The following is a 25,826-nucleotide window of genomic DNA, read 5'->3' as shown; positions in this document are numbered from 1 at the left end:
CCTGTGTCCCCCTTCTCTGTCACTCTGCACTGCTCAGAGTCTGGCAGTGAGTGCAGCATATGATGAGTGGGAGACCATTTAAACCTGGTCACCATGAGACAGGCAGTGGGACAGGTCTCCGAGCTCTCAGACACCTCCTTACTAGGTGACATTTCCACTGCTCTGTGCACGAAAGGAGAGAAAGACTTACTGCCTACGGAAAGCTCCAGGGTGCCCTTTGCGATGTTTAAGATGAGCATTATATGCTTTTATTTTTGTTGAGCATCCTCATCTTCCTCCACAAGCACCTTTGGTCTTGTTCCTCAATCATAACTCAAAAGACATAGTCCATATTCAACTCACAAAGACAATAAAGACAAAGAGTTGATGCCACACCCACCTTGAAGAATCTGAAAGACAACCTTTGAAGAGGGCGTTCCAGTTTGATCTCCTGGCTCATTTTCTTGCCATTTCGCTTCTGATTTTTTCAACACAAGAAACATGCACACATGCCCATATTTCCACTGAAGCCCATCACTCGTGTTTCTGTGTGAATAACTCCTGAGTTGTCAAGGTATTATTAAATATATCGAAATAATATTCTGTGATTTCACACTCATGTTTTCAGAATACCTGCAGATAATTTAGAGTGTAATTTAAATTTCCAGTTTCATATTAAAAACTGAAATGACACTCACCTTGCAGAAGAATTAGCAGATATATTCTGCATGTGTGACTATGAAAAATTTGCTTGAAAAGTAAATATGCAGTTGTTTCGGAACCATGTGGGTCAACAGTCCTGAATTTTGGCACTATGCAGAGCCGGGCTAATTTGTTGTATCAACAGGGAGATATGCCAAAGAAAAGTTTACCTATTTTGAGGAAACTGTAAACTAAAGGCATTGAGCCCAGTGAGCCAAGCATCTGGAATGGTGACCAGACCAGGTGGTTATTAACCCCTCGCTTTCTCTCTTTATTTTCTCATTTCAACCATGTGAGGCATCTACGAACCACGTTCAAATATGAACAGGAATGGAGTAGCTTGAAAAGTGGGGTTACCGCTCCAAACCCTTCTCATCTTTTTTTTCTATAAAAAGAATGCTTTATTCAAAAATAGGATCTTTTCAAAAAAGAGAAAACTTTTATGTACAGTTGTTCTGTTTAGAAACAGTCAAAAACACAAAAAGAAGAACTGAGATTTCAAAATTATGATTGGTTAACATGCAATACTGTTGTTGACATCTTTCCTTCACTACATTATGGTAATTCACATTTGTTAAGTGGTTGGGATGACAGAAAGGCTTTGTAGGAATTCTTCCCTCCTACATGCCACCCTTCCTGGAAGGCAGACATGGCGGTGGCAGGGCAGTGCAATGTTCAGCATGTGACTTAAAGAGAGAAAGCCCGTGGTGGTTCCGGCCTTTCAAACTGTGGGTCTCCAGTCATTTTCTTAGCGTGTCAATAGTTTTTCAAAGATCTGAAAAGAAATTTAATTGTTTTCTTTTTTTTCATTTTCCCTTCTACTTTATTTTTTTAAATATTTTTATTTTCTATATTCTTTGTTTACATTCCAAATGATTTCCCCTTTCCCAGTTCCCCCCTCCCCATATGTCCCATAAACCTTCTTCTCTCCATCCATTCTCCAATCACCTCCCTCCTTTTTCTCTGTCCTTATAGTCCTCTCCAATGCTAGGTCAATCCTTTCCAGGATCAGGACTTTCTCCATGCTTCTTCATGGGAGTCATTTGTTATGCGATTTGTGCCTTGGGTGTTCAGGGCTTCTGGGCTAATTAAATCCACTTATCTTCTCATCTTTCTAAGAGCTTTGGGATGCGAATCCCAAGAGTAGCCCAGTGCAGGGGCACACACTGTGGTTTGAAAGTAAATAAGCACATTGTCTGGTAACGCATTCCCCATCGTACTTATGGGAAACCACCCTCAGTCTATAATGCTATAATCTCCCTGGGAATGCACATTAAGTGTTAACTATGTAAACTCTGCAATGGCACCCGACCCTATAAGCAATTTGTTAAAAACACTAGTGATCCAACTACCAACACCATCTTCTGGTCTTGGTGCTGCTGAACCTTTGATCTTCCTATTCATTTTATTGCTCACCCTACCCCCATTTTCTCGGAATCTTTACCTTTTGGAATTACACCTTCCTGATTACACCTAGACCATGAGGTCACATGTTAGAGGCAAAATGGCTAAATTACTCTGCACAGATTCAAGGATACAGCATAAGAATAAAGAACTTATCCAGGACAAGTGCTCCTTAAAACTCATCAGAAGTATTTTTTAACTTTTGTTTCTAGTCCCTCCTGTATCACATTTCACCTCATAAAAGTAAGGACTGTGTATTTGATTTCTCCCTGAGTCATAAAGACTCCACTCAGTAGTCAAGAAACAATTATATATGAAGAATATTGGACCTGAAAACCTGGCAAGTTTTGAGTTTCATATGGAACTGTAACTATCTTTGTGCCCTTGACCTCCAGAATCAGTCATAGTTTTATCCACACCACAGTTTCCTGCATTTCTACTCACCAGCATCCTTTCCCCAGCTTCTACCTTCCTGGATAATTCCAGATGTTAGTGATGTTGTCTCTGTGATTTCCTAGTATCCTTGGAGTCAGTTTCCAAAGCATTTCTGTATTCATGATTGTTGATAACTATCTTTATAAATGCCTGTATATCTTTCAGAGTGCCATTGACTTAAGCTAAACTATTATTTTTAACAACTCAGAAAATTGATTGAGGAATTACAGTCCATTTTAACACAAAGTGTATTTCAGCTCACACTTTTTAATTTTTTGCAGTCAATGGTAAGGTGACAAACTCAGTTTATCTCACCCAAGATTGTATTTTAAAACTTAGAATCTCACATCTAAAGGAAAGTCCTTAAGTCCTAAGTAAACAATGGTTAGCCAACATGTACCTCTCTTCCACTAGAGATCTGAACATTTAGTCAGGGCTGGCAGGCACCAGTAGAAAGGGGGTCATTGGTTTTGTTTCTAATGCATAAGATAATGGAGTCATTAGTTTCATTTTAGATAAACTTCATTCTGCCTCCAAGTTTTTAACATAACATTTTAAACATAGAAACAAAAGGTTTAAATTACCTTTAAAATAATGTCGACCTCCTGCACTCAGCAGTAGCATCTGCATGTTTTATGAGAGTGAAAGGGCTGACTAGGCAACGATTTCAGTGCATGCCTACTGGTTCTAATGTTTTTAATTGAACATAAATCCTTCTCTCATCCTATCTGCAGTCTTTCCTCCCTCCATTGTCCCAGATCTCCTCCCCCAACCTTGCCTCCTCTCTGTTTTCCTTCAGAAAACAGTAGGCTTCCAAGGGACAACAGCCAAACACTACAAACAAGCTATGATAAGACAAGGTGAAAGCCCTCACAACACAGCTGGACAAGCCAATGCAACAGGAGGAGCAGAGTCTTAAGAGATGGCCAACGAGTCAAAGACACATCTGCTCTCACAGTTAGGAGTCCTATAAAACCACCAAGCTAACAGCTATAACACAGAGTCTGGGGACCTGGCACAGACCTCTGAGGGCCCTGTGCTTGCTGTTTCAGAGTTCCTAGCACATGTGAGCCCTGCTAACATGATTCCATGAGTCATGTTCTCCTGGTGTCCTACCATGCTCTCCCACTAACAGTGTCCTTTGCCTTTCAGAAGCATTTCAATTTCATGAGGTCTCATTCATTTATTATCAGTCTTTGTGCTTGTGCAATTCAGGAAGTTGTCTCCTATATCAATGCTTTCAAGGCCATTTCCCACTTTCTCATCTATCACGTCCAGTGTATCTGGTTTTATGTTGAGATCTTCAATCCACTTGGATTGAGATATGAGCAAAGGGATAGATATGGATCTATTTGCATTCTTCTACACATCCAGTTATGCCATATTTTTTCCACTGTGTCTTTGAGGCTTCTTTATAAGAAATCAGGTGTCCATAGTTATGTAAATTTATAGTTGAGCCTTCAGTTCGATTCCATTGAGCACCATGTCTGTTTTATGCCAATACCACATGATTTTTCTTACTGTGGTACATCTTGAAATCAGGGATGGCAATACCTCCAGGAGTTTCTTTTTATTGATCAGGATTCCTTAAGCTATCCTGCATTTATTGTTTTTCAATATAAAGTTGAGCATTGTCCTTTCACAGTCTGTAAAGAAGTGTATTGGAATTATTTTTATTTTCTATATTCTTTGTTTATATTCCAAATGCTTTCCCCTTTCCCAGTTCCCCTGTCCCCATATGTCCCATAAGCCCTCTTCTCTCCACCCATTCCCCAATCACCCCCCTTCCATTTCTCTGTCCTGGTATTCTCCTACAATACTGGATCAAGCCTTTCCAGGACCAGGGCCCTCTCCTTCCTTCTTCTTGGGAATCATTTGATATGCTAATTGTGTCTTGAGAATTCAGAGCTTCTGGCCTAATTAATATCCACTTATCAGTGACTGCATTCCATGTGTATTCTTTTGTGATTGGGTTACCTCACTTAGGATATTTTCCAGTTCTAACCATTTACCTAAAAATTTCATGAATTCATTGTTTTTAATTGCTGAGTAGTATTCCATTGTGTAAATATTCCACATTATCTGTATCCATTCCTCCACTGAGGGACATCTGGGTTCTTTCCAGCTTCTGGCTATTATATATAAGGCTGCTATGAACATAGTGGAGCATGTGTCCTTATTGCATGCCAGGGAATCCTCTGGGTATATGCCCCAGGAGTGATATAGCAGGGTCCTCCGGAAGTGTTATGCCCAGTTTTCTGAGGAACTGCCAGACTAATTTCCAGAGTGGTTGTACCATCTTACAGCCCCACCAGCAGTGGAGGAGTGTTCCTCTTTATCCACATCCTCGCCAACACCTGCTGTCTCCTGAGTTTTTAACCTTAGCCATTCTGACTGGTGTGAGGTGAAATCTCAGGGTTGTTTTGATTTGCATTTCCCTAATGACTAATGATGTTGAGCATTTCTTATGGTGCTTCTCAGCCATCTGAATTTCTTCATGTGAAAGTTCTTTGTTTAGCTCTGTACCCCATTTTTAATAGGGTTATTTAATTCTCTGGGGTCTAACTTCTTGAGTTCTTTGTATATACTGGATATTAGCTCTCTGTCGGATGTAGTGTTGGTGAAGATCTTTTCCCAATTTGTTGGTTGCCGTTTTGTCCTTTTGACAGTGTCCTTTGCCTTACAGAAACTTTGTAATTTTATGAAGTCCCATTTATCAATTCTTGATCTTAGAGCATAAGCTATTGGTGCTCTGTTCAGGAACTTTTCCCCAGTGCCCATGTCCTCAAGGGTCCTCCCCAATTTCTTTTCTATTAGTTTCAAGAAACTGGGGAAGTGTGTTGGAATTTTGATGGAGGTTGCATTGAACCTGTAGAATGTTGTTGGTAGAATAGCTATTTTTACTATGTTAATCCTACTGATCCATGAGCATGGGAGATCTTTCCATCTTTTGTTATCTTCTTTAATTTCTCTCTTCAAAGATTTGAAGTTTTTGCAATGCAAGCCTTTCACTTGCTTGATTACAGTTATACCAAAGTATTTACCAGTGTTTGAGGCTGTTGTGAAAGGTATTGCTTCTCTGATGTCATTCTCAGCCCATTGTCATTTATGTATAGGTAAGCTACTAATATTCTTGAGTTAATCTTATATCCAGGCATTTTGCTGAAAGTGTGTATCCGCTACAGGAGTTCCCTGGTAGAATTTTAATGATCATTTATCTTATCATCTGAAAATAATGATACTTTGAGTTCTTCCTTTGCCTTTTATATGCCCTTGATTTCCCTCAGTTATCTTATTGCTCTAGTTACAACTGCATGTACTATATTGAATAGTTATCGAAGAATGAACAAAAAACTTGTTTCTAATTTTAGTAGAACTGCTTTGATTTTTCTCTCCATTAATTTGAAGTTGGCTATAGACTTGCTGTAAATTGCTGTTATTATCTTTTTTAAAAAAAAATAATTTTGGAATCTTTTTTTCTTCTTCCTTCCCTATCTCCCTCTTGCTCTGGCCCCTGCTGGTTCAGGCCCCCACTCGCTCTGGCCCATAGGTTGTTTGTTTGTTTGTTTGTCATTACGGATGATTGTGAGCAACCATGTGGTTGCTGGTATTTGAACTCATGGCCTCCGGAAGAGCAGTTAATGCTCTTAACCAGCCCACCTTTATTTTCTTTAAGTATGTTCTTTGTATCCCTAATCTCTCCAGGACTTTTATCATGAAAAGCTTGTTGGATTTTGTCAAAAGTCTTTTCTGCATCTACTGAGATGATCGTGTGTGTGTGTGTGTGTGTGTGTGTGTGTGTGTGTGCACGTTTGTGTGTTTCTTTCAGTTTGTTTGTATGGTGGATCCCTAACTTCTAGGACACAACCTTCTTGATCATGGTGCATAATCTTTCTGATGTCCTTAGATTTAGTTCACAAGTATTTTTTAAATGTTTTATCTCCTCTGATGAAGTGATGAGATGAGAGGTGTACCCAAGCTATGTGAATACATGGCTTGGGCTAAGCCCAGAGAGTTTCATTCTCTGTTCTAACTATCTTTAAGCTAGGTATAGAAACTCCTAGCCTCCAGACAGTCTAATCTTCCAAGCTGACTGTTCAATCTGGCTTTTCTCAGCTTCTGTCTGAATTGCTCTACTTGGCCTCACACTAACTTTGGCAATACCTTCTAATGCTCTGGCTCCTTCTCATTCTCTGGCTAGTTCTGTCTTTGCTTGTGTCTGGCTTGTTCTCTCTGTAACCTCTGAAACACTATCCCGGTAAATCAGCCCTACACACACACATACACACACACACACACACACACACATACACACACCACACACATACACACACCACATCACAAAACATATTCCCCAGGTACAGGAGGAAATGATGGGTGGACATTTATAGAAATAAAATTATCACTTCAGTGTAGAATTGGGAAGAAATCCTACTAAAGGCAGTATTCAATTATTTTGTGCAAAAGTTCAAAGTAAAATAGACTAATTTTTCTATTCATCCAAAGGTCATATTTTAAAATAACTCACTTAAAACATTAAGCTTTGATCTTGTACTTTTACATTTTAGCTTTTTGAAGCACTCTAACACATACATTTATTACATGTAAGCACGATTTCATAATTACTTTGTTTTCCTATCTTCAATCTCCTACCAGAGCACATCCCTGATTAATCATTGTTCCTGCCCAAAACCCCTGCCATAGTGTCTAGCAAAGAGATGTGAAAAATCAATATTTGATGAATCATGCATGCTATCTGACATTTTGAAAGTATTTATATCTGGGTACTACTTTGCAGTGGTTTGATCATTTTTAACCCATGTATTATGCACAGAAATTCTAATGGTTCTTATTATTTCAATGCTGGATTTACATATGAAAAATTCTGAAGCACAAAGAATATAGATGATGTCCATAAGATCACACACTTTGAATGTGAGCAACCTGACTGAAGAAACCAAATTCTTTTTGTTGTTTTTAAGATTGTATGTGTGGTGTGTGTGTGTGTGTGTGTGTGTGTGTGTGTGCACCAAATGTATAGAGATGTTCAAGAAAGCCAGAAGAGGGTCTCAGATCATGACACCCTGGAGAATGAGTTATAAATGGTTGTAAGCCATCTAGTGTGGGTGCTAGAAATCTGAGTCCTCTTTTACAAGCAGTTAGTGCTCTTAACCAGTGACCCATCTCTGCAGCACCAAGACAAAACTCTGGACTGAACCCAGAAGAGCCCTGTGGGATTATTATTCTCCTTTAGCTTTTAAACCATAAAATAATGTTTATTGATTTTTAAATAGTTTTTATTTTTTTATCCAAATGTAATGACTATGAAAACACCATGTATTCTTCTTGGAACTAATGTAAAAATGAACAATATGGAAACAGTGGGGTACAGTGTCTGTGTTTGCAGCCAGTGGAATAGCATCTTGGGACTCAGATCAAAAGAGGTAATGTCCCAGAAGTGGAGGACTCAAAAGGAGGGTCAGAGAAACCCAAAGGAATTCTAAGCTTCCAGAAATTCCTATTTTCTAAGTATATTCAGAGGTCCCCAAAGGAATACAGTAACAGAAAGGGGGAAGCTAACAAGAACAACTACATGAGATTTTGGGCTGGAGGAAGAGGAGCTGTCTCCTAGAATCCCGAGGTCTTATCCCTGATGTGGTGTTCATCTGTGTGCCTATTATGGCATAAAGTAGTTCTCCTAGTTAGCAATCTGCTGAGGCACCAAAAGAGTGAGGACATTTTGCCACATCACTTACATGTCTGTAAAGATTTTCCGGCCTAAAGGATCCCCTGAATCTTTACCCAAGTGAATGATAGTTGGATCACATAAGCCAACCCTACATTTCGTGGTCAGTTCAGTTGTTACCATATGTACTTGATGGGTGAATGAAACTAGGAAACACTAGGCTCTCTTACCTTTCATAGTATCTGACTCCATCTAAGCATTTATTCAATTGATCTGTTTTAGGCGCTGACTACCCAAGCCATGATGAAATATTTTTTTTTCTTTTTTTTTTTATTCGATATAATTTATTTACATTTCAAATGATTTCCCCTCTTCTAGCCCCCCCACTCCCCGAAAGTCCCGCAAGCCCCCTTCTCTTCCCCTGTCCTCCCACCCACCCCTTCCCACTTCCCCGTTCTGGTTTTGCTGAATACTGTTTCACTGACTCTTTCCAGAACCAGGGGCCACTCCTCCTTTCTTCTTGTACCTCATTTGATGTGTGGATTATGTTTTGGGTATTCCAGTTTTCTAGGTTAATATCCACTTATTAGTGAGTGCATACCATGATTCACCTTTTGAGTCTGGGTTACCTCACTTAGTATGATATTCTCTAGCTCCATCCATTTGCCTAAGAATTTCATGAATTCATTGTTTCTAATGGCTGAATAGTACTCCATTGTGTAGATATACCACATTTTTTGCATCCACTCTTCTGTTGAGGGATACCTGGGTTCTTTCCAGCATCTGGCAATTACAAATAGGGCTGCTATGAACATAGTAGAACATGTATCCTTATTACATGGTGGGGAGTCTTCTGGGTATATGCCCAGGAGTGGTATAGCAGGATCTTCTGGAAGTAAGGTGCCCAGTTTTCGGAGGAACCGCCAGACTGATTTCCAGAGTGGTTGTACCAATTTGCAACCCCACCAGCAGTGGAGGAGTGTTCCTCTTTCTCCACACCCTCTCCAACACCTGCTGTCTCCTGAATTTTTAATCTTAGCCATTCTGACTGGTGTAAGATGAAATCTTAGGGTTGTTTTGATTTGCATTTCCCTAATGACTAATGAAGTTGAGCATTTTTTAAGATGCTTCTCCGCCATCCGAAGTTCTTCAGGTGAGAATTCTTTGTTTAACTCTGTACCCCATTTTTTAATAGGGTTGTTTGGTTTTCTGGAGTCTAACTTCTTGAGTTCTTTATATATATTGGATATTAGCCCTCTATCTGATGTAGGATTGGTGAAGATCTTTTCCCAATTTGTTGGTTGCTGATTTGTCCTCTTGATGGTGTCCTTTGCCTTACAGAAACTTTGTAATTTTATGAGGTCCCATTTGTCAATTCTTGCTCTTAGAGCATACGCTATTGGTGTTCTGTTCAGAAACTTTCTCCCTGTACCGATGTCCTCAAGGGTCTTCCCCAGTTTTTTTTCTATTAGCTTCAGAGTGTCTGGCTTTATGTGGAGGTCCTTGATCCATTTGGATTTGAGCTTAGTACAAGGAGACAAGGATGGATCAATTCGCATTCTTCTGCATGCTGACCTCCAGTTGAACCAGCACCATTTGTTGAAAAGGCTATCTTTTTTCCATTGGATGTTTTCAGCCTCTTTGTCGAGGATCAAGTGGCCATAGGTGTGTGGGTTCATTTCTGGATCTTCAATCCTGTTCCATTGATCCTCCTGCCTGTCACTGTACCAATACCATGCAGTTTTTAACACTATTGCTCTGTAGTATTGCTTGAGGTCAGGGATACTGATTCCCCCAGATTTCCTTTTGTTGCTGAGAATAGTTTTAGCTATCCTGGGTTTTTTGTTGTTCCAGATGAATTTGATAATTGCTCTTTCTAACTCTGTGAAGAATTGAGTTGGGATTTTGATGGGTATTGCATTGAATCTGTATATTGCTTTTGGCAAAATGGCCATTTTAACTATATTAATTCTACCGATCCATGAGCATGGGAGGTTTTCCCATTTTTTGAGGTCTTCTTCCATTTCCTTCTTCAGTCTTGAAGTTCTTGTCATACAGATCTTTCACATGTTTGGTAAGAGTCACCCCAAGATACTTTATACTGTTTGTGGCTATTGTGAAGGGGGTCATTTCCCTAATTTCTTTCTCAGCCTGCTTATCCTTTGAGTATAGGAAGGCCACTGATTTGCTTGAGTTGACTTTATAACCTGCCACTTTGCTGAAGTTGTTTATCAGCTGTAGGAGCTCTCTAGTGGAGTTCTTTGGGTCACTTAGGTAGACGATCATGTCGTCTGCAAATAATGATAGTTTGACTTCTTCCTTTCCAATTTGTATCCCTTTGACCTCCTTATGTTGTCGAATTGCCCGAGCTAGTACCTCAAGTACAATATTGAAAAGATAAGGAGAAAGGGGGCAGCCTTGTCTGGTCCCTGATTTCAGTGGGATTGCTTCAAGTTTCTCTCCATTTAGTTTGATGCTGGCTACCGGTTTGCTGTATATTGCTTTTACTATGTTTAGGTATGGGCCTTGAATTCCTGTTCTCTCCAAGACTTTAAGCATGAAGGGATGCTGAATTTTGTCAAATGCTTTTTCAGCATCCAATGAAATGACCATGTGGTTTTGTTCTTTGAGTTTGTTTATGTAGTGGATTGTATTGATGGATTTCCGTATATTGAACCAACCCTGCATTCCCGGGATAAAGCCTACTTGATCATGGTGGATGATCGTTTTGATGTGTTCTTGGATTCGGTTGGCAAGAATTTTATTGAGTATTTTTGCATCGATGTTCATAAGGGAAATTGGTCTGAAGTTCTCTTTCTTTGTTGGATCTTTGTGTGGCTTTGGTATCAGCATAATTGTGGCTTCGTAGAAGGAATTGGGTAGTGTTCCTTCTGTTTCTATTTTGTGGAATAGTTTGAAGAGTATTGGTGTTAACTCTTCTTTGAAGGTCTGGTAGAATTCTGCACTGAAGCCATCTGGTCCTGTGCTTTTTTTGGTTGGAAGACTTTCTATGACTCCTTCTATTTCTTTAGGCATTATGGGACTGTTTAGATGGTCTAGTTGGTCCTGATTTAATTTTGGTATTTGGTATCTGTCAAGGAAATTGTCCATTTCCTCCAGATTCTCCAGTTGTGTTGAGTATAGGCTCTTGTAGTAGGATCTGATGATTTTTTGGATTTCCTCAGTTTCCGTTGTTATATCTCCCTTTTCATTTCTAAGTTTGTTAATTTGGATACTTTCTCTGTGCCCTTTGGTCATTCTGGCTAAGGGTTTATCTATCTTGTTGATTTTCTCAAAGAACCAGCTCCTGGTATTGTTGATTTTTTGTATGGTTCTCTTTGTTTCTACTTGATTGATTTCGGCCCTGAGTTTGATGATTTCCTGCCTTCTACTCCTCCTGGGCAAAATAGCTTCTTTTTGTTCCAGGGCTTTCAGGTGTGTCATTAAGCTGGTAATGTATGCTCTCTCCATTTTCTTTTTGGAGGCACTCAGGGCTATGAGTTTTCCTCTTAGCACTGCTTTCATTGTGTCCCATAGATTTGGGTATGTTGTGTTTTCATTTTCATTGTGTTCTAAAAAGTCTTTAATTTCTTTCTTTATTTCTTCCTTGACCAAGGTATCATTGAGTAGAGTATTGTTCAGTTTCCACGTGTATGTGGGCTTTCTGTTGTTTCTGTTGCTATTGAAGACCACTTTTACTCCATAGTGATCAGATAGGAGGCATGGGATTAGTTCGATCTTCTTATATTTGTTGAGGTCTGTCTTGTGACCAATTATATGGTCGATTTTGGAGAAGGTACCATGAGGTGCTGAGAAAAAGGTATATTCTTTTGTTTTAGGATAGAATGTTCTATATATATCTGTTAAATCTAATTGGTCCAAAGCTTCAATTAGTTTCATTGTGTCCCTGTTTAGTTTCTGTTTTCCTGATCGGTCCATTGAGGAAAGTGCAGTGTTGAAGTCACCCACAATTATTGTGTTAGGTGCAATGTGTGCTTTTAGTTTTAATAAAGTTTCTTTTACGAAAGAGGGTGCCCTTGCATTTGGGGCATAGATGTTCAGGATTGACAGTTCTTCTTTTTGTATTTTTCCTTTGACCAGCAAGAAGTGTCCCTCAGGGTCTCTTTTGATGACTTTGGGTTGAAAGTCAATTTTATCTGATATTAAAATGGCTACTCCAGCTTGTTTCCTGAGACCATTTGCTTGTAAAATTGTCTTCCAGCCTTTTACTCTAAGGTAGTGTTTGTCTTTGACCCTGAGGTGTGTTTCCTGTAAGCAGCAAAATGTAGGGTCCTGTTTACGTATCCATTCAGTTAGTCTGTGTCTTTTTATTGGGGCATTAAGTCCATTGATGTTAAGAGATATTAAGGAATAGTGATTGTTACTTCCTATCATTTTTGACGTTATTTTTTAAATTTGAATGCTTAACTTCTTTTGGGTTTGATGAAAGGTTACTATCTTGCTTTTTCCAGGGTGAAGTTTCCCTCCTTGTATTGGTGTTGTCCTCCTATTATCCTTTTTAGGGCCGGGTTTGTGGATAGATATTGGGTAAACTTGGTTTTGTCATGAAATATCTTAGTTTCTCCATCTATGGTGATTGAGAGTTTTGCTGGATATAGTAGTTTTGGTTGGCATTTGTGTTCTCTTAGAGTCTGCATGAGATCTGCCCAGGACCTTCTAGCCTTCATAGTCTCAGGTGAAAAGTCTGCTGTGATTCTGATAGGTCTTCCTTTATATGTTACTTGGCCTTTTTCTCTTACTGCCTTTAGTATTCTTTCTTTGTTTAGAACATTTGGTGTTTTGATTATTATGTGACGGGAAGTATTTCTGTTCTGGTCCAGTCTGTTTGGAGTTCTGTAGGCTTCTTGTATATTCATGGGCATCTCTCTCTTTAGGTTAGGGAAGTTTTCTTCCATAATTTTATTGAAGATATTTGCTGGCCCTTTAAGTTGTAAATCTTCACTCTCATCTATGCCTATAATCCTTAGGTTTGGTCTTCTCATTGTGTCCTGGATTTCCTGGATATTTTGGGTTACAAGCTTTTTGCATTTTGCATTTTCTTTAACTGTTGAGTCCATGGTTTCTATGGAATCTTCAGCATCTGAGATTCTTTCTTCTATCTCTTGTATTCTGTTGTTGATATTTGTATCTCTGTCCCCTGATTTCTTCCCAAGGCTTTGTATCTCCAAAGTTGTCTCCCTTTGAGTTTTCTTAGTTGTTTCTACTTCTGATTTTAGATCCTGGATGGTTTTGCTTAGCTCCTTCACTTGCATGTTTGTGTTTTCCTGTAATTCTTTAAGAGATTTTTGTGTTTCCTCTTTCATGAGCTCAGCCTGTTGACCAAAGTTCTCCTGTATTTCTTTAAGAGATTTTTGTGTTTCGTCTTTCATGACCTCAGCCTGTTGAGCAAAGTTCTCCTGTATTTCTTTAAGTGTTTTTTGCATTTCCTCCTTGTTGGCTTTTGTATTCTCCTGGATTTCTTTCAATGATTTTTGTGTTTCCCTTGCAAGGGCTTCTAACTTTTGATCCATTTTCTCCTGAATTTCTTTATGTATGACCTTCATGTGTTCCTGTACCAGCATCATGACCAGTGATTTTAAATCCAAATCTTGTTTTACTGGTGTGATGGGGTATCCAGGACATGTTGGTAGAGGAGAATTGGGTTCAGATGTTGCCATATTGCCTTGATTTCTGTTAGTGACGTTCCTGCGTTTGCCTTTTGCCATCTAGATCTCACTGGTGTTAGTTTATCTTGTCAGTGCTGGACTCACCAGTGCAAGCTGCCCCTTCCCAGTTGGCCTCTGGTGCACAGCTTACCTCCTGCACTGCTTGTAGACAGTGTGCTGCTGCCCAGGCTGTTCAGATCCCAAAGCAGGCACCCGAAGGCTCCCGCTGGGGCCCGCTGGATTCACTGGAGCACACTGACTTCTCCCAGCTGGCCGCCCGGAAGCCCAGCTAGCCACTTGCAGGACTTGGAGATGTAATGCTGCCGCCCAGACTGATCTGGATCCGGAAGCGGAGAGAGTAGAGCTAAGGGCTTCTGCCTGAGGCCTTGCCCCAGATTGTGTCTGTGGAGCAGATGGAGCCCGTGTGCACTCCCAGGGAGTGCGGACGGTGTATGCTACTGTGACCTCCCCTGTGTTCCGCTCACTCCGCTGGGCAGCCGATCTGCCAACCGGGCTGTCGCACACAAGGTTAGCCTGGCCGCCCAGTCCCTGAGTCCAGGCAAAAGCCTGGGAGGCCAAGGTCCGAGCAAAGTTCCCCTAGGGCTATGACTGTTAATTGGGTTTGCCAGGTGACTAGGATGGCGGGCGTGCGCGCCCGCGCTTCCTGAAAGCGCCGGGAGAGTCTGCTTTGCTAACAATCACCTGGGCGGGTTGACTCACAGATGGCCCACCAAGCCGCCCAGTTCTTGGGGTCAGTCCTGTGCCTTTTGGGGCCTGGACCCCCGCTTTGTTAGCCTTAGGCTATGCCTGTTACAGGTCTGCCCGCCTGAGCTCTCTGTCGTCCTGCAGGCAAAATGGCGGTGGCGCGCTCGCAGGCCTGGGTAAAAAACCTCCTGGTTGGGTTGGCACCCCGATGGCCCCCCGACCCGCCCAGGGCCTGGGTGCAGGCCAACGCCCGTCGGGCTCAGACCTCCGCGGTGTTGACCTCGGATTATGTTTGTGTACCTCAGTCTGTCCGATTCCTGGAGTAAGGAACCAAGATGGATGCTCCTCTCCTGACTGGTGGGAGGCCGAGTTCTGAAGTGGCCTCCGTGCAGGAAAGGCGCCGCACAACTGCAGCTGCTTGCTGCCCGGCTGGTCAGCGAAGGTCAGTGGTCGTGGGCGCAGGGCCTAACTGGTCCCTGTGACGCCTTGGTTCCACTGCTGATGGCCCTTCAGCTGGAGCAGCCACTGCTCATGATGAAATATTTTATGTCTTAAAATGGCACTTGAATGTGACTATTCTCTCTTCCATGTTGACCCAAAGATCAAGTTCTTAATTGTTCACTAAAGTTAATATGATAAGAAATTAATGTCCCTTAAAGACAAGATGATTCTAGTAAGGATAAAATTAGACATGTCTAGTGAACAGTAGCCTAGGAAAACAGAAATGGAATAGGTAAACTATGAATAAGTCAATACTTCAGATAATTTCAAATATTTGTCTTTTTTTAAAGTCACTAACATATATTTGAAATCAGTTAACAGCTTCATCACATAATTATTAATCAAATATTTAAACATCTTTTCCTGTGTTATATGTAGAGTATGCAAAGATAAATATTACATAAGCCCTTATGTGGACATAAGATTTCAACTGTAGGAAAGGATCGATGCATGACAATCCATCATTAAAGTATCATAAATAAGGTTGGAAAATCCATGAAATTCACTGTTGCAAAATTACCACTTAGGGTTCTACCATGCCACATCACAGAACCCTCTTCACCAAAGACTTGGAAAGAAATGCCCAGAAGAGTTCAACACAGGATTTCATCACAGGATTTAATCCATGCCCTTCTGAATGTGGTTTGTCTTTAATATTCTAAAGAGAGTAGCTATTTCTTCTATTTTGCTAAACAAGCAGTTTCAAAACTGAAAGCTAATTTACAATGTAACTCTAGTAAATAAATCAGAGCCTGTGTTAACAGTTTTGTCTATTTATCTTGCATCTAGATTCAAATAATTTTAACCTGATTTTGTTTACAAGTTCTTTAGAATTTGCTCAAATCTTCTTGCTGAGGGATGTAATAAAAGGACCTATTTGAACTTAAATAAACATCCATGGGAAAAAGTATAATGCTGGTTAGAAATGTCTCAGTGGCAGGCTTAAGAAGAGGCTCTGGACATAAGAAATGTATTATAATGCCACCTACAGTATCACCATTAATATTAACTGTAATAAATAACAACTATTCCAAAAACCATAAGATAGTGCATTACAGTTGAAGTGTTCTTCCCAAGTGTCTGCTCTTTGCAAACATTTCTCTTAGCCTCACAGTAGCCTCATGAAGTAGATGATAATGCACCCATTGTTTAGATCAAGTTGTAGTTAATTAACTTGCCATTTTAAAAGAAAATATCTGAGATTTACAAGAGAATGGTTTAATTTTCCTGAGTTTCATTATCTTCCTTCTGTGGCCAACTGTATTTGTTGATGATATGGTTGATCACAGTGAGTTGGAGGAGGCCGTTCTTCTCATGGCCAGGAACTAAGAGAAAGACACCAGTTGTCCACACTTCCTTGTGAAGTCATGCCTCTAGTGATCTAAGGCCTCTCATTCCTTACCTCTTAAAGGATTCTACCACTCTCTGTTAGCACAAGTCTTAGGACCACCCTAGCTTTTGACACATGATCCTTCGGGGCATCTGATATTAAATCAGTAGAGAAGATACAGATGGTTGAAGAAAGTTTAAAAATTGGCCCAAGATGCCACTTCAAACATGGATGGTTTGACCAAGAATCACACTATAGATGTATTGTATGTCATTAGAAAAACATCTTTTTGGGTATTGCCTATTAGACATGCCCCACATGTGTCAAAAGCAAGGGTTGCTTGTGGCAAGGCAGCCAAAGATAAAGCTACAATATCAAGAAGACTTGAGGGGTTTTGCTAAGAAAGTTACCTGCAGGCGGTAAAGGAGAAAGAATGTCTAACTTCTTCAGCCTTCCTGACACAGGGTAGCCCCACCTGAATTACTGAATAAAGAGGCCTGAAGAGCCTTGGGTCACCATGCACTACAGGGGAGGAGTTTCTCCATGCATAGAGCATAACTTCCAATGGAAAAGACTTTTCCCAGCAGTTGTTTTGAGCTCCGTAGAGAGTAAGAGTCATTACGAACATTATTATAAACACACCATTTCCTTTAAATAGAATGAGGCCATAGGAGCAAGACGCAAATTCTTTTAAAGGTCCCCCACAAAGACTTCCTTGACCACAGTGATGGAGGTGATTAAAATGTTGACAGTGTAGTTAAGCTAATATGAATGGTAATAATAGCTGCTAGAAATAATTAAACATGGCAATGCTAAAAATCATGTGCCAATAATATTAGCTATTAGATTTATTCCTCACAACCACTTGGGTAGACAGTGTTGTGCCAGATTTAGAGAGCAGTTTATCAAGACTCAGTTTTAACATGTTACTAAAGGTTACTCAACTACTCAGGAGCTAGAATTTGAATACAGATCTGATTGACACTGAGACCATGTGGCAGAGAGCATCTGCTGTACCTCCCACAAAGACATCACTAGATGTACCACACTAGTCATTCTTGCCAACTACCTTTCTGACATATCAGATAAGATTTCATTTTAGTTCCTCTCTTTTCTGATGTGTAGTTATTAAAAGTATAATGGATAGAGTGTGTGTGTGTGTGTGTCTGTCTGTCTGTCTGTCTGTCTTTGTGTGTGTCAGAGAGAGAGAGAGAGAGAGAGAGAGAGAGAAAGCGAGCAGGCATGTCAATTATATGTATATATGCCAACTTAAAATCACATATTGGAAAGATAAAACATATAAATAAGAAATCCACTGCAGAAACAGGCATGATGATTAAATTCTAGAATTTCATCATACTTGGCATGTGGCTTATCTAGAACAAGTCACATGGCCTTTCTGTTTACCTATCTCATCCATCACCTTTAAATGGGAATACTTCAAATTACATATGTTATAATTTGAGTATATTAGAGTATGATATGTATTATATCACATAGTATACTTGAGTATAAGATAGTATATTATCCATGGTAGCTGGCATGCAGTTAGCTAACTGTCAGCTCCTCTTCTATCCCCTATCTCCTTCATACTTTCAAAGCCTTCAAGAAACAGGTATCACTGTACATGCCAGCCCTCTCCTGGGGCATCTATGTCTGGCATGGCCATCATTAATAGGCAGGGCTGCTTCCAGCCCTCTGAACCTTAAACAACCTGTTATATAGGAATACATACTTTCCTGGTTCTGTAAGCCATGGGGTTAGCTGAGCTACATGTTTTTCCAGTCTCTCCATGTCTGTCTACTAGTTTCCCATCTCAGCATACAGGAGATCTCAGCAGCAAACATCCTACACAGACATCTGTCACTGCTATGAGAAGTTTCCTCCTGAATCCTGGCCTTTCAACCTAGGTTTGACTGCTAAAAGTAGGCACTGTGGGTCAGTGAGATAGCCCATCAGGTAAAGGCACTTACCCACCAGTCTTATAACCTAAGTGTGACCCCCTAGGTCCCATTGAGTGAGAGGAGAGAACCACCCCCCACCCCCTCACATTGTTCTCTAGTGCTTACACGTGTGCACTCATCTTCTACACACCACACACACACACACACACACACACACACACACACACTCATGTATTGTTTTTGCTTTTAGTTTCTGTTACTTTGTCAGTGTCACACCTCTGATTTATCCTGTTGCTGTTGAGACTTTACAAAGCTTAGATGGCACACTTTTGGAAGCACCATTCAGTTTGTTTCATTCGTTGACCATTTACTTGAACGAATCAAACTCATCCCACCTGAACACAACAGTCAGAAAGCACACACCATCTGGCTCCTTTGGCTATCTCATGCATAAGTTAAATATAACAGCATCTGATAGAGCCATCAAGGGCTTTGAACTATCACAGAATTGTGTGTTATGCACAGGCCAGCCCCCTCAGAAGCCTGATGCATGCTGGGTAAGGCATTTGACTGTAATCAAATATGGTGTCCTTAATCACCTGCTCTCCAGAGAGCCATGCACGTGTTCTCCTAAATGACTTTGTCCCACTGCTATCCTAATTTGAAATTTTCTTTTTCAGCCACATAAATAGAAGAACGCAATTTGAAAACCCTGTCCTGGAAGCAAAAAGGAAGCTACAGCAACATAACATGCCCCACACAGAACTTGGAACAAAGCCCCTGCAGGCCCCAGGTTTCCGAGGTATGGTATCCTGCCGCATGCAAGATGGCAAGGGGAACATTGATGGACTCTTAGCTCTTCCAGAGAGATATGCCTGCAGTGGGGGCTGAAACAAACGATGAGTCTGACTTCTCCAGTCCCTTCCAGTAGCGTTAGGGTTCACATTATTTATAATTCGTTTATATATAGCTACCACAAACTATGCTAAGGACACTGAGCAGTACCTTGTAGAAATTTTACTTGTTGCCAAGTGGAGAGTTTGATAGTGGGAATATAAACTGCAGAGAGTCTCTGACAATCAGACATGAGAATGATTGTTTGCTTCTATGATAGTAGGCAATCAGTAACATTACCTAGGCCCAAATCCATCTTCCCCTGCACTGGCCCAGAGAGGCCCTGCAGTGTCAATGACTTGTCTTACTATCTGCCTGACCACAGAGGGCATGTCCAGGGCTGCGTATGGACCTGACTATACTCAGGAGCCACCTAGTGGAAGGAGCAGCCACACACTCCTCACTTCTTTCACACTTGTACTAAAATAAACACCCACACCCACACACACCTTCACACATACACAATCACACACACCTTCACACATACACAGTCACACACACCTTCACACATACACAATCACACACACCTTCACACATACACAATCACACACACCTTCACACATACACAGTCACACACACCTTCACACATGCACAATCACACACACCTTCACACATACACAGTCACACACACCTTCACACATACACAGTCACACACACCTTCACACATACACAGTCACACACACCTTCACGCATACACAGTCACACACACCTTCACACATACACAGTCACACACACCTTCACACATACACAATCAAACACACCTTTACACATACACAGTCACACACACCTTCACACATACACAGTCACACACACCTTCAGACATACAGTCACACACACCTTCACACATGCACAGTCACACACACCTTCACACATACACAGTCACACACACCTTCACACATGCACAGTCACACACACCTTCACACATGCACAGTCACACACACCTTCACACATGCACAGTCACACACACCTTCACACATACACAGTCACACACACCTTCACATATACACAGTCACACACACCTTCACACATACACAGTCACACACACCTTCACATATACACAGTCACACACACCTTCACACATACAAAGTCACACACATCTTCACATATACACAGTCACACACACACAAAAGGCCTTGGTGTCTAGAGCCTCTATTTTCCTGGTAGTAAGCTCATGTCACACGCCAGCAGCACTTTGAAATGTGAGATAAGCTAGTTCCACCTGTAAGCGCTGTTTTGGGGAACCCAGCAGAAGAGAATATATATGGGTTCTATATACATTACATAAAAAATTAATAAAGATATATGTGGTAGGTAAACTGACACACTAATTAAGACTCTATCATAATGACTCATTGTGTCATAGTTTGTCCTATTTAACCAAAAATGTAACAATAAGAGTAGTGTGCAAAATATGTAGCTGACTGGCCACTTACAATTTGGCTACAATGAGTATCAAATCATACCACCTTCAAAAAGTATATGAAATGCTTATCTGCAAAGCAGAGAATGGAGGTGCATGCCTGTCATCCTAGCACATGAACGGCTAAGGCAGGAACCAAGAGTCCACAGCCCCCTAGATTACAAACCAAGACCTGTTTCAAAAAGGTAATTAGGACAAAATGCTTAAAAGCCTCACAATCTATCAACCCAGCTAGCCAGGAAAAGCAAAGTGCTTATCACATGTGTAATTTAGGAGACAACTAATTCTTCTTCCTAGTATGACTATAATTTTAAAGCATTTTAAGGGCTTAGAACCATAGCCATTAGAACTCACAGTTGAAAACGTTTTTCATATAACAAACAAGGGAGCAAACTCATTGAGCAGGTGCGAGTTCTCTTCCCGTGACTGTGGCATCAACTTCACTGTGACAACATACTTAAAAAAATGTGTCACCTTTACATTCATAACCATGTCAAGAAACATTGCTCACACCTCACACCAGTCAGAAAGGCTAAGGTTAAAAACTCAGGAGACAGCAGGAGTTGGCAAGGATGTGGAGAAAGAGGAACACTCCTCCACTGCTGGTGGGATTGTAAGATGGTACAACCACGCTGGAAATCAGTCTGGCGGTTCCTCAGAAAACTGGGCACTTCACTTCCGGAGGATCCTGTTATACCACTCCTGGGCATATCCCCAGAGGATTCCCCAGCATGTAATAAGGACACATGCTCCACTATGTTCATAGCAGTCCTATTTATAATAGCCAGAAGCTGGAAAGAACCCAGATATCCCTCAATGGAGGAATGGATACAGAAAATGTGGTATATATACACAATGGAGTACGATTCAGCAATTAAAAACAATGAATTCATGAATGTTTTAGGCAAATGGATGGAACTGGAAAATATCATCCTAAGCGAGGTAACGCAATCACAAAACAATACACATGGAATGCAATCATTGATAAGTGGATATTAATTAGCCCGGAAGTGCTGAATACTGAAGATACAATTAGCATATCAAATGATTCCCATGAAGAAGGAAGGAGAGGGCCCTAATCCCGGAAAGACTTGATCCAGCATTGTAGGGGAGTACCAGGACAGAGAAAAGGGAGGGGGAAAGATAGGAGAATGGATGGAGAGAAGAGGACTTATGGGACATATGGGGAGGGGGGAACTGGGAAAGAGGAAAGCTTTTGGACTGTAAACAAAGAATATAGAAAATAAAAATATATATTAAAAAAATAAAGAAAGAAAAAAAGAAACATTGCTCACATTTTAGAGTATACTAAACATTCTCTGACCAGTGGACGTGCATCTGATATATTTATAACATCTCATGGCATTGATGTGTAAAGAAAAGTTAACTCAGTCCTGCGTCCAGGATCTCTTTCTAAACAATTCTGACCTTGACATACACACCAACTGTCCACCCTTTTCTGCTGGTGTAATCTGCGCATGCTTTATGTCCTTCAACCAGTCTATTTGATTTTCGACCCCGTGCAGTCAAGGTTCTGTGTAGGACCAGCCACTCATAAGTCCCTCCTCCCTGGGAACTCTGATAACTAGAGCAGTATAAATCCAATTTCATTTGAAGGCTTTCTTGCCGATTGAAACAGCCCTTTTTTTTTTTTTTTTAAGCTCAGGAGGGCTGATTTCAAGAGAGTAAATGCTAGTAAGTTACTCTCCAACCACACAGCTTTGCACAATCCTCTGGATGCCTGGGATAGCTCTGTATTTGCAGAATGCCCAACTTGTCTGGCCCCTCTCAAAGTGACCACCTGCTAGCATCTTCTATGTGGGTCTCCCGCATCCTCTCAGGGATGGCTGCTCGGTGGTTGGCTGTTCTCTGATAACTTGCCTTAAAAATGCCCTTTCCTCTTTAACCTGTATTGTAGAAAAGCCACTCTTTACCCGGGATGCATCCCAGTTGAAGGGAACGTTTCTCAGCACCACCCTCAAAAAGAGCAGCATGGGCTTTGGGTTCACCATCATTGGCGGAGATGAGCCGGATGAGTTTCTACAGGTGAAAAGTGTGATCCCAGATGGGCCTGCCGCGCAGGACGGGAAAATGGAGACAGGTAAGCTCCCCTGAGCCGCCGAATTGCCGTCGCTGTGACTCTAAGCGAAATGTGGAAAGCCAGGCCTAACTTCCACAGGTTCCTTTATGGTTTTAATTCCAAAGTCAAAGGTCCCTTCAGTTTAGAAGAATGACAAATCGTATTTTTCCTACATTAAATTTTTTAACTGAAATTATTTGTAAACAATGTAGAGAATCAATTTCTTCCTCATTTCTTAAACTGCCCTGTCTGTTCACTAGTCAACAGAACCCTTTTTTTTCTTTTTCCATTTATTTATTTATTCATTCATTCACTTGCCCCACCAACAACAACCCTTCACCTCTGAGAAGGGTGAGGTCTCTCCTGGGGGACCAACCCATCCTGGCACCTCAAGTCACTTCAGGACTAGGTACATCATCTTCCACTGAGGCCAAACAAGACAGCCCAGTTAACAACATCTCCCCAGCCTGCCGCTGTCACAGGAGCCACAGGAGCTGTCCATGGTGACACTGCCTTTCTCCCCCTCAATGGTAGCCTTCCCTAAGGAGCTGTCCTTAGTTGTCTTAAGACTGACCTCTTCTGAGTTAAATCAAATTCCTCCTTAGGGAAGAGATGAACACATCACAGTTATATTCAGCCACTGATATTTTTAAACCTGTACCAATCCTTCAATATTGATATGCTAAATTGTTCAGGTTAGATATTTAAATGTATATACATATCTCATAGAGAAAAATTTTGAATGGCATTACTTTTTATATGTACCTATACAGTGTATCAATTTAATTTAATAGATTTTTTTTAGCCATTATAAGTTAATTTCCATATATCATAATTTGGGTGTCTAAATGGTAACTGAAATTGACTTCACATGGAAATAAAGACACAGATTATTAAGGACAGGAAAATACAAAATAGGATAAGTAGGTCTGATTTAACAGTCTGATTGGTGATCCTCTTACCTGGCCTATGACTTTAAATGAATCCATAATTTACAATTAGTAAATTTCTTGTCAGGCAGTGGTGGCGCACGCCTTTAATCCCAATACTTGGGAGGCAGAGGCAGGTGGATGTCTGAGTTCAAAGCCAGCCTGGTCTACAGAGTGAGTTCCAGGACAGCCATGGCTACAAAGAGAAACCCTGCCTCAAAAAACCAAAATAAATAAATAAATAAATAAATAAAGTAAATTTCTTTATGTGGGAAAATTAAATAACTAAAGTTGATCATTTGTTTATAAGAGGCTGATTTAAGAATTTTAGTGGTATTATTTTTAAAGTACTTTAGACAGACTTAAAAGTATTGTAATTATACCTGCAAAGAAATATAGTATATCATCATTTTTGCATTTTTTTTCATGTTGATTCAATTTATGGTATAAGATGCACAAGTCAGAGAACTGTGTTAGGCAAGGAGCTGTATCACTGCTGTGATTATATGTTTAATTGAATTATTTCCACGAGTGCAAAAGGTACTTCTATATGGAAAGGAAATATAAACTTAAGGTGTTTATTTGAAATTGCTTATTTTTGATGTTGTCAAAGCTTTATAATCTCTTATTAGTTTATTCATACCTATCATTTTTCAAGATTCCTGTGTGAGTATATTTTTCAGTCCCACTCACTAGCAGGGGCGACGTACACAACGACACTATGTCTCCTGAGAGATGTCACACCTTCACACCAAGTTCAGAGCTCCAAGGCTCCAGTGTGGGCCTAGCCGGTTACCCACACTGTAGTGGATGACCAAATATCTGGGAGCAGGGTGCAGCACCAGTGGACTTGTTCGGTTTATAAAGGCAGAAAGGGAAGTGGGATGTATCTGGGAGGAACTGGGGCAGAGAGGAGTGATACTGTCAAAATACACTGTATGAAATTCTCTTTTCAAAATCTTTGATCTTCAAAACTCATCACATTTTGAAAACAGAACTCTTTTAAATATCATGTGTACGTAATTTTCTGAGTTAATGTCCAACAACAGTGTGTATCTAGAAAGACTTTAAAAGGCATCAGTACCATTATGCTGCCCTCCAAAACGCATAAGCACTGAGTAACTATTAAAAACACTCTTAGAGTCGTCAGCTAGGACACGTGGAAACTACAGAATTCATACACCTTTAAGAGAGAAAGTATCCTCAGGGCTCTTGGACTTGTGCAAAAAGTTAGATAAGATTCAGTTTTTTCCAAAATAAAGAACCAAATCAATCTTCTGTGATAGTTACAAAATGAGAAAAGACTTCTTGTGTAAAGTTGAAAACAAAACCTGAACATGTGCACAGCAAGTCCTCTTCTTGTTGTCCATCATCCTCTAATTTGCCTTGCCCACATGGGGAGAAGGCTCATTCCACTACAAAGGCAAAGCTGTGTTCAGAATTTAACACGCTTTGTTCCTTTAAGAAAATCACACGTCAGCTCCTAATAGAGAAGAAAGAACCAACGGCCACGACTGCTTGGTGTCTCCTGGTTAGTCTGCTCTGAGAACTTGACAAGCACCTCTCCAGCTTATCTCTTCCAGCCACTGCAGTGTGCCAGGGCTACAAAGAAGGGGAAGACGGGCCTCAGTTCCCGGGAGCTTACATCTAGAAGGTGGCTTTAGACACATTAACAAGCTACCAGAACCCAATGTGATGAGGGTCCAATACCCCTAACTGGGGCACAAATTCAGGAGAATGTGGAAATAAACAAAAATCTTTAAATTATTTTTAATGTATTCTCTCATATATTACATACCAACTGTAGTTAACAAAAAGACTTTTAAAGAGGAGTGTGTTGCATAATTTTATTGGGCCTTTAGAGGGATGGTAATTTCCTTTACTGGAAAAGAATTTAATAAAACAAAATGTGATGCTTCTTAAATATTCAAAAAATATATTCACATCTAATTACAAGATAATTTTAACACATGTGTAAATGTATTTCTGCAACACTGAACAAGTTACAGTAGAAAGAATTGCTCCTTAGTTCTGCAAACGTTTAGTGAAGGTCTAGGCATGCCAAACCTTCTGCTAACTAATAAGGATGTAAAGTGGAAAGACAAATGTTTCTAAACCCACAAAATTTGCGGTGTAAATTGAAATAGTGGGTGATATGTTGATGGATGTTTATATTAATGAAATAATAAAA

At 40.5% G+C, this 25,826-nt stretch overlaps 1 protein-coding gene across 2 annotated transcripts in view; it reads left to right on the top strand.

Moving 5' to 3' along the window:
* Magi2 (membrane associated guanylate kinase, WW and PDZ domain containing 2) overlaps nt 1-25,826 on the top strand; it is a 1,455,128-nt gene that overhangs the window by 1,114,185 nt on the left and 315,117 nt on the right. For both annotated transcript variants that reach the window (XM_052173111.1, XM_052173110.1), the window contains exons 8-9: nt 18,993-19,114; nt 22,545-22,727. In XM_052173111.1, coding sequence (XP_052029071.1) covers nt 18,993-19,114; nt 22,545-22,727 — 305 coding nt within the window. The remainder of the gene's footprint in view (nt 1-18,992; nt 19,115-22,544; nt 22,728-25,826) is intronic.

The sequence above is a fragment of the Apodemus sylvaticus genome, chromosome 2 (genome assembly GCF_947179515.1).
Source record: "Apodemus sylvaticus chromosome 2, mApoSyl1.1, whole genome shotgun sequence".
NCBI classification, from domain to species: domain Eukaryota; kingdom Metazoa; phylum Chordata; class Mammalia; order Rodentia; family Muridae; genus Apodemus; species Apodemus sylvaticus.
This window is presented reverse-complemented; position numbering and strand designations above follow the sequence as displayed.